Here is a 12,676-nt window from a genome sequence, read left to right as displayed (position 1 = left end):
GTCGCTTGTGAGTCCGTCTGTCACGTATTGCAGGCAGAACCTTGGAGCTTTAAGCTCTGAGTTCACAAACAGGTAGGAAGGCTCTTTCCTGGGCGGTCAGCTGGGTGGCCTGGCTGCTACCAGGGTGATTCATCCGGGGCCAGGCTTTGGCTTTTGTGCCCTGCAACAGAGCCAGCCCAGGACACACACTGCTCTGGAGCTGGCCGCAGTCTCCCCGAAAGCCCTGGTCTCCAGCAGATGACAGTGGGTGGCTGTAAGGATGAGAATGCCCCAGGCATGTGTCACCGTGGGGCTGGCGCTTGCTTAGTGCCCAGGTGGCAGGGTCAGGCCAAGGGTTGCTTTGCCAGGGAAGAAATGGAGTTGGGCAGGGGCTGGGGCTGTGGAAGCTGAGCCTGCTGTAGAGGGAGAGGCTGGCGGGGGAGACGGCCGAGGAGGCAGGCGGGGAATGGGTTGGCCTAAAGGATGATTAGAGAAAGATTTGGAGAAGGACAAAGAGATAGAAAAGGTCTAAAGGCTGGAACAAGTGGTGGTGAACTGCCCGCTGTAACTAACCCCGAGCGGAGCGGGAGACGCTAGCCTTGAGGCAGATAAAAGCTCTGTTGTGTGCACAGCCTTATCTTGGGCCCTGCTTCAGCCTCGCATTCTTGGAATTGCTGCAGTGCTTGTCTGGATGGGACCACTGCCACAGCACCTTAGGTGCTCAGCCACGCAACCTTTCATCTCCCCTGGGCGCTGCGGGCAGGGAGGACACCTTTCCACAAACACGCGTGCCCAGCTCCGTGCCCAGCTCCGTGCCGGCGCAGGATGCGTGCAGCTGTCGCACAAGCGGAGCAGAAGAGGCGAGGCAGGCGTTGCAGCCAGGCACAGATGATGGGTGCAGTGACCCCGGCCGCTGTTTTCCCCAGAGTCGAGAGCTTCGTTAGAGCTGTGTGGCTGTTTTCAATGTGGAATTTCTTAGACCTCCAGCTCCCGGTCTGTGTCCCGGGTGGGAGCATCCCCCTGTGCCCAGGCTGTCCCTGTAGCGCTGCCTTCACCAGGCGCCAGCAGAAGCGAGACCAGGAAAGAGCAGACACAGATGGCTTTAGAACGAAGACCGGTGTATTTCTACAGGACTATCTGGTACAGAGGGTGCCTGTAGGATGGTCAGTCTCAACAGCAGATACAAATATACTTTGTGTAGACAAAACTTCTCACAAAGGATAGATAGACACACTCTGGTATTACTGTGCAAAACCTGAAGTGCAACGCACAGGCAGTCCCATCCCTATCTTCCCACCCTTTTTTCCCCCACTTTGTGTATTTAAAAACAGGAAGATACCGGCCAGTTTAAACACCAGAACCTGCAAGGCGGCCCAGCAATAACCAAGTGCAAACAGAGCAAAGTGAGATCACCAAAGGGGTTTTATTTTGCGGTCACTCCATGTCCCGAGTTCTGACAGAGAAAGGCTCTCCCTTCAGAGGAACTGGCAGGACTGCTACTTTAGATTTTACAGGAGGAAAAAAAAAAGTAACAGAGCAAGCATTTAGAGAGCAATGAAGAGATTAATTCCAAATTCCCCTTTAAGAATGACAAGAAACTGGCCACAACTGAGACAATATGGAAAGGTTTTTTTCTCTCACTTTGGTGCAAGTTTATTTATTTTGTACGCTATCCATCCATATACCTGTGATACAAATTCTATGAACCTGCCACAAAGCATTAAAGCACAACATACCTATTCATACCTATTACTCTGCAGACAGCTGCATTTTTAACCACTGTCCAGCCTACGTGGATCAGCAGTGATTCAGCACAGGAACTCGCAGTTCTGTAAAAACGCAGATGTCTGATAACCGTACATACGTAAGGGAGGGGAGAGCAGAAATGTTCACTCTTAGGGAACAGGGCTCAAATCTTCGATTAAAAAAAAAATTACATCCCTGGAAGAGCTGGCTGCGTAGGGATTTCTGTAAAGGATCGTGTAAACCCATTTTATACAGTAAAATCTAAGCCTGCAGACTTTTTGTTTTGTGGAGGTCAGTCGTGAGGAGAGACGAGGACTTGCCTGCGTTTATTCTATCCTGCAGCATAGCGCCTTGAGCCGCCCGCAGATCGCTGAGCTGACCGGAGTACCGGGAGTGCTGGGCACGGGTGAAGGGAATGCTCTGCACCCTCAGCTGTGTTTGTAACAGGGCTTTTCCAGCTAGGAAGTTTTCCAACCAGCACAATTAGTGACTGAAACCAGCTACACTTCTGAACCACGAATGTGTCTTAATTAAAAAGACCGATCAGTAAATGCAGTCACAACAGGAAGTTTATGTGGCAGGAAACACAAAACACAAAGACAACATTATTTGTTCCACAGTTCTCTCTGAGGCTAGAAAACCTGTTAACTTTGAAAGCCCTAGAAAAACGCTGCACTGGTTTAGAAACCATCTACTTGGCATAGGACCACATTTGTATTTTGCACACAAACATTTCATAAATCTCCTTATTTCCATATTAAGCATTCTGCATTTCTTTGCCGATCTTGTAGCTGAGGATTTTGTTCCAGTCGATCTTGGTGCGGGTGACGGGTAGCTGCCGGCGCAAGGCTTTGAAAGTGGTGTCTGACATAGTCTGGTAGTTCTCGCTGATCGCTGTCTGCAATGGCAAGTAGATTCAGTTACGGCAGTAATACGATATTCTGAGAAAGCGTGACGCAGTGTTAAAGCCACAAAGCCCTTTCTACAGGGCGAAGGCAGACAATTCACTAATAATGCAGTCACCAGGGTGTGTGCAAGTAAAGCGTTTTCTGCTAAATGGCCCTGTAAATGTAGCAGTGTATCCTTAGGTGTTTCACCGACTTCTCTGTACCGAGTCTCCTCGCACACAGGCTGGGACAACGTAAAAAGCTGTCACACAAATTTCCTCTTCAGTATTTTTAACTGTCACAGAGGAAAACATTTAGACTCACCCACTTCCCTTCCACGCTTGCTCCAGGCATCATTTGTAACCCTTCAAAATAACTACACAGCAAACTTGATTATTAATTACATGTAGCTTTACAACTATATTCTTTAAACAAATACTACTGCCCTTTTCTAAGTAATTCTTAGTCAATACCAGATTCAGCCAGAAATTTTCCATGCTTCCATTAACTGTAAATGAGGACTGATATGATTCCATCGTATTTATTTAACAACTGCTGATCTTACCTGGTACTCATTTTCTGCATTTTCTATTATCTTAATAAATTCCTTAGCTGTCTGGACATCACTCTATAAAGGGGAAAAATACATTTTTATATGTTTAAGAGCAACTTAAAACAGCTACATGACTGATTTCTTCTCAAATGATAGGCTGAGCACAGATGAAGTAGATAACAGCAGCAGCTTCCGTCCTGTGTGTGTAGCTGAGCTCCTCTCACTACGGATGTCTGCGTGAGGTTAAGACAGAGGGATGTACTGGCCAGAGCGCGTGCTCCAGACTGAAAGAGGACTGCACCCTAGCGAGCAACAGGCAAGTAGACCTTCCTGGTACAGCTTAGAGACGCTGTGACTGTTGCTCCCTCTACTGTACTACAGAACTTCTTATTTTCCCTTAGTATACCGCTCTCACTGTTAGTTTCCCTTGCATGTAGACAGAAGAGCATATTCTGCCCTCTTTAACTGAAACTTGTGAGATAAGCTTTCCAATAGAGACTGCACTTTCTAATACAGCCTAACTTTAAGCAACTGAGGATCTGGGTTTCACATGTAACTCTGACCACTACACCGACACTGACTAGTCACCCTAAAATGACGTTAAAGTCACGACAATGTCGTCACAGAAGTGTATGCTTCATGACATGTTTAGGAAATAAAATAGTTGCTTTATCACAAAAAAATCTTTTAGCATACTTACTGAAACCTGCACAGAGTCCTGAATATCTTTATGACTAACCAGCTGAACATTGCCATCTTCGTAATAATGAACCTGTGCCAAGAGACAAAACGCAGGTTATCATTAACACTCATTTTCTAATCCCTAGAGCCCCCAAATGCTACCAGAATGGCACAACAGCATTGTTGTGCCAGTCTTCTCGGCTTACGTGGAGACTAAAAGCAGGATGGATTTTCTAAAAGGTTTCATTCTTTGTCAAGACTGTTCAAGATTATGTTAATGCAGTAAACGCCTAGAGTTGAAATAAGAGCAATTATAAAAGAATTCATGGTATAGGTTTTAGCCCTACAAAGTGAAGCAGACTTGGAGGCACACAGGGTAAAGCTATATAATAAACCACAGGCCAGACTGCAGACGATGTCCGAAACACTAGTTTTAAGAATTTCTTGAATTGTTTAATAGCATCTTAACTGGAGAAGGACATCTTGGCTGTATTTCAGCATCTCATTCCGAGTCGAATGCTTTGGTGTAAGAGAAGCACAATGCAGCTTCTCCCGTTATTGCCAGAAAAAGTAACTCACCTGGATCTTCAGCACTGCAGCCACCTGAGCTGTTGGTGGTGTGATGGTAAACTTCCATTCTGATCTCCAACGACCATTCCTAAAAACAATCAAAGCATGAAAACTGTTTCCAAAAAGCTCTAACAGCAAAAAGAACCAAATTAACAAGATCAAGTTGTTTTTGCTGCCATCTTATGACCCATGTTACAGTGCCTTACATGGCTCTGAATTAAATTTCTGAAGTATGGAGTAGCTCCAGTGTGCTTGTGGTCTGGAATATGCAAAGGGGGATCTATCTAGCTCTGCTAATGCCCTTCGCTCTCTGGAGAGGTCACTGAACCACACTGAAGGCTTCAGGGAAGTGCTAAGGGGGCTGCAAGGAAAACAGCCTACAGAGTGAGAAGCAGAACTTCTTGGGAAGCCCAAGACTAATTGCCCTTCAGACTGTGTCAGAAGACAGAGGATGGGCTGGTTTGGGGACTAGTAAAGGAATGAAATATTCTATGTTGAAACAGTCTTACCAGAAGTTTTTGGGCTGGAACTGGTGGCTCTCAATACAGGCAATAATTGTCTGCTGCCCATCTATAGATTTACCATAAACCTGCATGTAGAAAAAGAGTTAAAAAGGCCCAACAGCTGAGCAAAGCCATTCTTAATTTCTGGTCTTGGCAGCACTGTGGAGGCTTGCTGTGGTGGTATCTCGCTGGGAACATCTACCACCAATTACATTGTCCAGCGCCTCCATTTGCACATATGTGCACACAATGCCTCCTTTTTATTAACCGCAGGTGTTAAGGTGCTGGGCAGTCAGCACTACAAAAAATAAGGCTAATGCATCTTTACCACTGTGTGCACACCAAGATATTTGCTCCCTCTTTGGAACTTGTCACTCCCAAGCTAGCGAAAACGCTAGTGAGGATGGAGAATTCAAACAGCACTGCCCAGCACCAGGTCCACTCAAGGTACTGACTGACAAGGAGCAAGGAACGTTCAGTGAAACAAGACGGATACTCAACAGTGCAGAAGCCATTGGGGTAATGATCTTTCACGTAAGCTCTCAATGCACTGTCACAGGCATCTCTCCACTGTTTTAAAGCTGATTCTGTGTCCTCAGGCTGGGGGTCGCTTGCTTCTTTCCTTAAATGATCAAACTTAAAAGAAAGTTTGTTTCTTGGGTCTAAAAATCTGCCATTGCCCAGATCACCATGTTCTGTGATTAACACCTGTAAAAGAAGTTGAAATTAAGATACACTTATGCTGCTGAAAATGTGCTGGTTTGCATTTTTCCCTGACCATTTGGACAGATATCAATGTTTCAACAGATTCTTTCACTGAGCTATAATATCACATGAAGAAACACGGCTTTTCAGTAATAAGTTCAACTGAGAGTAGTTTGTAGTGAGGCTGTAGGTAAACTCTCTGCTCTTCACAGTAATATCGCACTTAGTCTTCTGTCCCAGAAATGGCTGTTATTATAATACTGTATATACTTAGCTTAAAGTTGGGCATTCTTACAATATAAACAGGTGGTTTTGCTTTTAAAGTTATTTTTGTTGTTTTCTTTTGTCATTTCTAAAGGAAAAGGATTTCTAAGTGAGCTTTAAATAAACAGTCATCTGTAATCATTCATACTCTAAGTAGAATTCCAGTGACTTCAGCATGGAACTCTACTTAAGGAACAATGAATTAGAGTTACTAGGTAGTATCAGGCAACACTTTAAGAGACCATTTCACCTACGCTTCTTCTATAAGAACAGAAGTTTGGCAATATACTGATGTAGGGGGGAAGGAGGAGAGGTGATAACTTGTAAGTATAAGGAAACTAGTCAAAATCTTGATGAAACAACATATTTAGTGTTTTTGCACAGTGCAATAATACAAACAAGTGTAAAAAGTTTTCTCTTACCTGGTCATCATACCCTTCTATCTTCACCGGAGTGAACTGATCCATGTTATACTGTGCAAATGCACTGTTAAGAATGAAAAGAACATGAACTTTAGCTGTACATGCACATTTATTTTGACTCGAGAATAAGTACGTAGTGTGATTTATATTACAGAAAATTTCAACTTAATTTGGCAAATAATACACAAGAGCACTCTTAAAGGATTTTTCAATACTTTTTATTGACAATAGCTATAAAACTCCAGGTCTAAAGCCAAGTTTATTTAGTGGTGACCAGGAAAGTACAGAGTTCAAAAGTAGAACAGCAGGCAGCCGGAGGGAATATGAGCAAGCCAAGGCAAAACAGGAACACCCCAGCTACAATTTAGCAGCAAGGTAAACAAACGAGTAGACTAATATTTACAACAATTTTCTTATGTAAAGACCTGCTGACTGACATGTCACCTAGCTTGAAGTAGTCTTGGCATCAAAAAGCTTGTATGCATAACCTTTAAGCACCTTCTGATGAGACTGTGCAAGTACACAATATATTTTCAAAGCTTTTTTTTTTGAGGGCAGTTCTTTTTCTAAACTTTGGCTAAGGATTACTCGGTATTTCAGGCTTCACTTGCTTTACAAATCATGCTTCAACAAGATCAGTCACTCCCGTTGCTGCAGAGTTAAACTTTCTGGCAGAGTGCCTTCCTGTCAGTTTTATATGGCCTCTACAGCACAATTTCCAATTTAGGGTTTTTAAAAAGAATCGTCCATGCCTTTCATTATGTATTTTGTTGAGGGGATAAGGAATTACACAGATTGCTCTCAGTACAACAAACGGCTTGCTTTGTCGCAGAATGATGGATGTAAGAAAACATATGCATCGCTGATGGTAACTGGACTTGTGTTTGAAATGTTAGTACTTACTGTGCTGCTCCTTCCCTGAGAAGATTGTCATTGTTCAGCAATAACCGGACATCTGGAGAAGAGAGAGTTCAGGTAGGTTATTGGATTTTTTGATCAAATGTTTCTCTTTATGCATTTCAACTGCACAAATGTGATATTGTACTACAGTTCAGTTGTACAACCGTACAAACATTAAAATGATGAAAATCATTTCATTAAGCATATGCAGTCCCAGAATGACAGCATGCCTTTCCCTCACCACTCCTTAACCTGAAAAGCAGTATATTGTGACACAGTCTTAGACTCTGAGAACAGATGAAATGTGAAGAAAACACCACCGATCATTTTCCCTTATTTACTTACCATTGAATACTTCATTAAATTCTCCAGGGGGTGCATGAGTGATGAATTTTGCAGCTATACGCACCTACAACGAAGCAGAAAAGTAATTTAAATAAAGACAAAAGGTAATTTACTGAGTTCATACATACTGCAACCTATAGTGAAGCAATTCACCAACAAAACCAACTCTGACAGCGATAGGCAGTGCCAGATTTAGAGAGAAATCTAGGCGTGCATTGTCAAAATGGAAATAGTCTCATAAGACCAGATTTTTTTCAGTGTAACCGAGCAGAAGAATTCTAAATGTACCCAGGAAGAAGTGCAAACTTCACCTGGGCACCTGTAAAAACGTGAACTCTTCACCCTGCATAGTACTAACCTAATCAAAGAATATGAATGCTGGCTAGCCACTCTTCTTGGTGGTGTTCCTGATCAATGTTTTTTCCTGATCCTTGCTAGTAATCAGAAACCTATGTGCCCGGGTATACAAAGAACAAGAAACCCCTGCAGTAGAAGTGACACTGCAACTCGATGGTAACGTCCAGCACAGCCACATGGCTAAGGAGCGTCTGGCGCGCCTTGCAAGATGCTGCGGTTCCCCGCGATGCAACTCGTTTGTGGCTGACGACGGCCGAAGGAGACGCCGCTGCCTGACAGCAAACAGCGTGTGAAGGGTGGGAGGCTGACCCCTCTAGAAACGGAGCAGCCAGGCAATTACACCAGCTGCCAGGGGACTACTTCCAAAGGTAATTATGCCTCACAGACTTCGAAAAGCTGCTGATGTGCTCAGAGTGCAGAAGGTGGTACGGGGATACAGTAAATAGCTGAAAAAGCCAACTGTGAGGAAAATACCTGAATGTCTGCGAACTTTGAAGCCGGAAAAGAAAAATCCGTTCACTTCTAAAAAGTAAAAAAACTGCACTGTGTTCTGAAATCCAATATACATGTCTTGCATTGTTAGAATTTAGGTGATCTAGGTACCAATTCTGTCGAAACTCTTAAGAGTTTTATCATTTTCATAATCAAATCTTTTAGGGTTTTTACTGGACCAAAGGGAATGGAATTACCTTGGAAGATCTGAAACAGGAAATGTCACAAAATTGAACCTCTCCCTTAGAATGATAAATCTGTCACATTTCTCTCAATAAGCACGGCTAACAAAGTGTGCAATAAGCCTTTCTCGCTCAACGAGACACTTATTGAAGATGACTGCAGAACAGTGCTCATTACGACTCTGATGGCTTTCTCTACTTTTCATTTTGAGCAGTAAAACAAAGGAGTTCAGCTGAATTACTGCCAGAGCTGGAAATAACTTGCTTCTCTCAACAGTCTTCCTCATTTTAACTAGAAATCGTTTGTATTTTTTGTTGCATAACAATTTAAAGCAAGCCATGAAAGGAAATAAATGCCTTTCCAAACAAAGGGTATATCGCCTTATTCCAACAGTATCAAGCAATAACTCTGCCTTAACTGGACTGAGCTTCAGATAAAATAGATAATCTTCCAAATCAGCATTTATTTCAAAAAGTACCTATGCATTCTTTATGCCTTAAGCAATTATGCAATATAAATGAAAACCTAAAAAGTCAGTAACTTGTGTAGCTGATACAAAACGTCAAACCATTTTCTCCTAATTTTCTGCTTTTAGATAAGGTTGGTAAGTATACAGCAATCCTAAAAAGGTAGCTCTTACTGTTTGAAAATTTCCACTACTTGAAGAACTGTAATTAGGACACTTTGCTGCCATAATCTTGTCAGATTTCACTATCAGAAACGTGGATGGTGCTGAAGATAACCTAGCAGTAATTAAGAAGGACACTGCTGCTTTATATCCTCTGTGGACTTTGCTGAGAGCCAGCCCTAAATGGCTGAAAGACTTCTGAAATGACACCGTGTGCTTTTCTGAGAAAGCGCAAGTGTAAGCACCAGGGCAGGCGTATCAGACTGCGCTACAGCGCTTACAAATACGTCCCACTTCACGCCGTGATGCCTTTCAGCGGGACGACTGCACCAGAATACAGCCTGCAAATCAACTCCCCGGATGGACAGATTCCCCGCTATAATACCAGGCTGACTTTTAGGTCGGTGGGCTCTCGTAACAGACCCTTGTGAAAAAAGCAAATGTTACAGAAGAGATTTTTACAGTCTTCCACAAATTCTTCCACTTGGAAGGATGAACAAAATTAAATTAACACAAAGGATTCTGCATTTCAATCAAATGTTATCACAAAACCAGCCACAAACAAAGCAAACTCTGCAAGTGAGCAGCGTTCACTTCCATAGAGCACCCCGAGCCCAGCCCTGCCTCTCTTGTGGAGCAATCAAACACAAAGCATTTAAGTCAAACTACTGACAGCAGGAGTGGCGTGCAGGAAACAGGCTGCGGAGTAATTAATTCTGCATGTCACGCATTTGAATCGCTGTTGGTTTTTAGAGCTGATTTGCTTCAAAGCGGTGTCAGCACAGTGGCAGGATGTTCATTTGCAGAAGCACGAAAATAAGACTTTCTGCAAACTGACCTACTTCCTGGCCATCACTGCCATTTCAGGTAGCTCGCAGCCCGCCAGCAGAAGCAACTTCCCATTTCTAAAATGGGGAAAGTGTCTGAGAGGGAAGCTGCTCAACTGTTAGCTCAAGCTGGCAGAACGGCAGCAGAGTGAACTTCAGCAGACAACAGGGTGCATTGCAGTAGACCTTAAAGTAAAATGAATCCCCGAGCTCACCGAAAATATGCCTATAGAGAATAAAGAAGTGAGGCTTGGCGGGGGTCAAACAAGTTAATTTTGTTGCTCTATTGATTTTTTTGTTTCTTTGCTTTATTTTAAAGCACTGGTAAACTCAGACTTAAAAAAAGGAAAACGTATGTAAATTCTAGACCTCTCTGGATGGCTGTAATATGGGTACTGTACTGAATCTTTGCTGCATGTTTCTTTTTCAGACCTCGCTTACGATTATCCTCTTCTACCTGTGCTAGGCATGGAGTTAAACTGAATCTAGGTTGCCTGAGCCAGGCCATGCAGTAGAACTTAGGCTCCAATTTCAAGCAAAATGCCATCTACTACGCCAAACACAGTACTGGGGCATGCGCAGCTCTGAAGGGCCTCTTCTTGAGGGACAAGTCTTCCCTGCAAGGGCTTTGAAAGAACTGCACATTTCAGGTGAATGCAGTGGGAAGAGGAAAGAAAATCGCTTGGTGACCCCAGGTTCTTACAACACTGACTCTCGTTCCCAGACTAAACCGCTAGCCTGGACGCAGGCTTATGAACGGGGCCCCTAGTTCCACTCCCAGCTCTTTACGGACCTGCTGGATTACTAAGGGCAATTTACTTCACCTCCTTCACTCACAAACCTGTACCACCATAACCCCCAACGTGCTAAAGCTTCAGTTTTATTTTAATTTTAACATCAAATGCAATGATGACTTTGATTTTGGCTGTTCAAATGAAATTCAGCCAAATGATGTCGGTTAAAATATTTTATACAGCACTGGATAGACTTCAGTTACATGCTAAAGACCGTATGAGTTCTGTTCTCAAATAGTTATTTCAAACAACGCTCATGTCATTTAAAATAATAACTGAAGGATGAATCACAGAATGTTTGGGGTTGGAAGGGAACTCTGTGGGTCACCCAGACCAACCCCCTGCCCAAGCAGGGTCACCCAGAGCAGGGGGCACAGCACCGCGGCCAGGCGGGGCTGGAATATCTCCAGAGAAGGAGACTCCACAGCCTCCCTGGGCAGCCTGGGCCAGGGCTCCGTCACCCTCAGAGGGAAGAAGTTCTTCCTCGGGTTCAGCTGGAGCTTCCTCTGCTTCAGTTTGTGCCCATTGCCCCTTGTCCTGTCGCTGGGCACCACTGGAAAGAGTCTGGCCCCATCCTCCTGACCCCCACCCTGCAGATATTTAGAGGCATTTCCAAGGTCCCCTCTCAGCCTTCTTTTCTCCAGGCTGAACAAGCCCAGCTCCCTCAGCCTCTCCTCGTAGCAGAGATGCTCCAGTCCCCTCCTCATCCTCGTAGCCCTCCGCTGGACTCTCTCCAGTAGCTCCTCATCTGTCTTGAACTGGGGAGCCCAGCACTGGACCCAGCACTGCAGATGGGGCCTCCCCAGGGCAGAGCAGAGGGGGAGCAGAACCTCCCTCGCCCTGCTGCCCACACTCCTCGTGATGCACCCCAGGATCCCATCGGCCTTCTGGGCACCCAGGGCACGCTGCAGCTCCATCCGCTCGTGTCACGACCGTTACTGTAGCGAAGCTGGAACTGGCAGCGTAAGGGAGAATGACAGCGCGCGGGATCCTTGCTGACCCATGAGCCTCAACGCCCCACTCCAGAAGGCTGCAGGTGGTATTTTTACGGTGTCAGGAGCAGTAACAGTGGATTTCTTAACCACCGTCTGTAGGTAACTCGTGTCACCTGGCAGAAAAAGCAACCGCTTCGCTCCTCACAGGGCGCTGAGGGCTGCGGGAAGGCTGCGATGTTCCCACGCGGGACGCACAATCTGCTCCTTCCTCCCTTTCCCGAGACAAACATCGCTCCCCCTGCCCCCGCCCAGGCCCCTCCGCCCCGCGCCTTCCCCCAGCGCCGCTCGCTCGGCTCCCCGGGAGCAGCGAGCCGCAGGGCCCGCACCGGGGCCCGCGCACCGCGGCACCGCACCGCCGCGCGGGTGAGCAGCCGCTGGGCCCCGGCCGGTCCCGGGGGCCCGGGCGAGCCTCCCGCGGCGGCAGCGGGGCCGGCCGGCCGCGCAGGGGCGGCCCCTTCCCCCCCTCCCTACCTTCTCCTCGTCCGACACCCGCTCCTCGAAGTCCGCCATTTCGGCAGCTCTGGGCACGGCCCGGCTCCGCGCGGGGCACGCCGGGAGCGCCGGCCTGGGCGCCGCCGCCGGGCTGGGCCGGAAGCGCGGGCGGCGCCATGTTGGCTGCGGGCAGGCGCCGCGCGGCGGGCATCGCGGGGCGGGCGGGACGGGGAGGGCCGCAGCGGCCGGGGCCTTCCCGCCTCCCGGGCCGTGGCGTGTGGGGGGGGTGACCGAGCCGCGCCGCGCCGGCGGGGGAGCGGTGGCGGGCGCGGGGAGCGGTGGCGGGCGCGGGGAGCGGCCTGGCCGAGCCGGCCCCGCCCCACGGCCCGCCCCTCTCCCGGCGTGCCCCGGCG

The 12,676-nt window shown here is 46.6% G+C and overlaps 1 protein-coding gene across 1 annotated transcript; it reads right to left on the bottom strand.

The window, feature by feature from the left end:
- Positions 1-1,383: 1,383 nt before the first annotated feature.
- On the bottom strand, positions 1,384-12,384 carry CAPZA1 (capping actin protein of muscle Z-line subunit alpha 1). The gene is made up of 10 exons (XM_075442951.1): positions 12,303-12,384; positions 7,556-7,619; positions 7,214-7,265; positions 6,311-6,374; positions 5,421-5,627; positions 4,926-5,005; positions 4,426-4,504; positions 3,866-3,937; positions 3,178-3,240; positions 1,384-2,623 (listed from the first exon to the last, which is right to left on the bottom strand). The coding sequence occupies exons 1-10, from the start codon at positions 12,339-12,341 to the stop codon at positions 2,483-2,485; spliced, it is 861 nt and encodes a 286-aa protein (XP_075299066.1). The 5' UTR covers positions 12,342-12,384; the 3' UTR covers positions 1,384-2,482.
- Positions 12,385-12,676: the final 292 nt, after the last annotated feature.

Source organism: Opisthocomus hoazin, chromosome 25 (genome assembly GCF_030867145.1).
Source record: "Opisthocomus hoazin isolate bOpiHoa1 chromosome 25, bOpiHoa1.hap1, whole genome shotgun sequence".
NCBI lineage: Eukaryota > Metazoa > Chordata > Aves > Opisthocomiformes > Opisthocomidae > Opisthocomus > Opisthocomus hoazin.
Note: the sequence above shows the minus strand (reverse complement) of the source record. Positions and strands in the feature narration are given on the sequence as shown.

Bases quoted from the DNA above. Each gene is read 5' to 3' on its own strand.
- CAPZA1 (XM_075442951.1), bottom strand. From the start codon at position 12,341: ATGGCGGACTTCGAGGAGCGGGTGTCGGACGAGGAGAAG. The intron at 5,628-6,310 runs GTAAGAGAAAAC...CTTCTTTTACAG, and splicing joins TAGAAGGGTATGATGACCAG to GTGTTAATCACAGAACATGG. The intron at 2,624-3,177 runs GTAAGATCAGCA...TTGCCATTGCAG, and splicing joins ATGCAGAAAATGAGTACCAG to ACAGCGATCAGCGAGAACTA.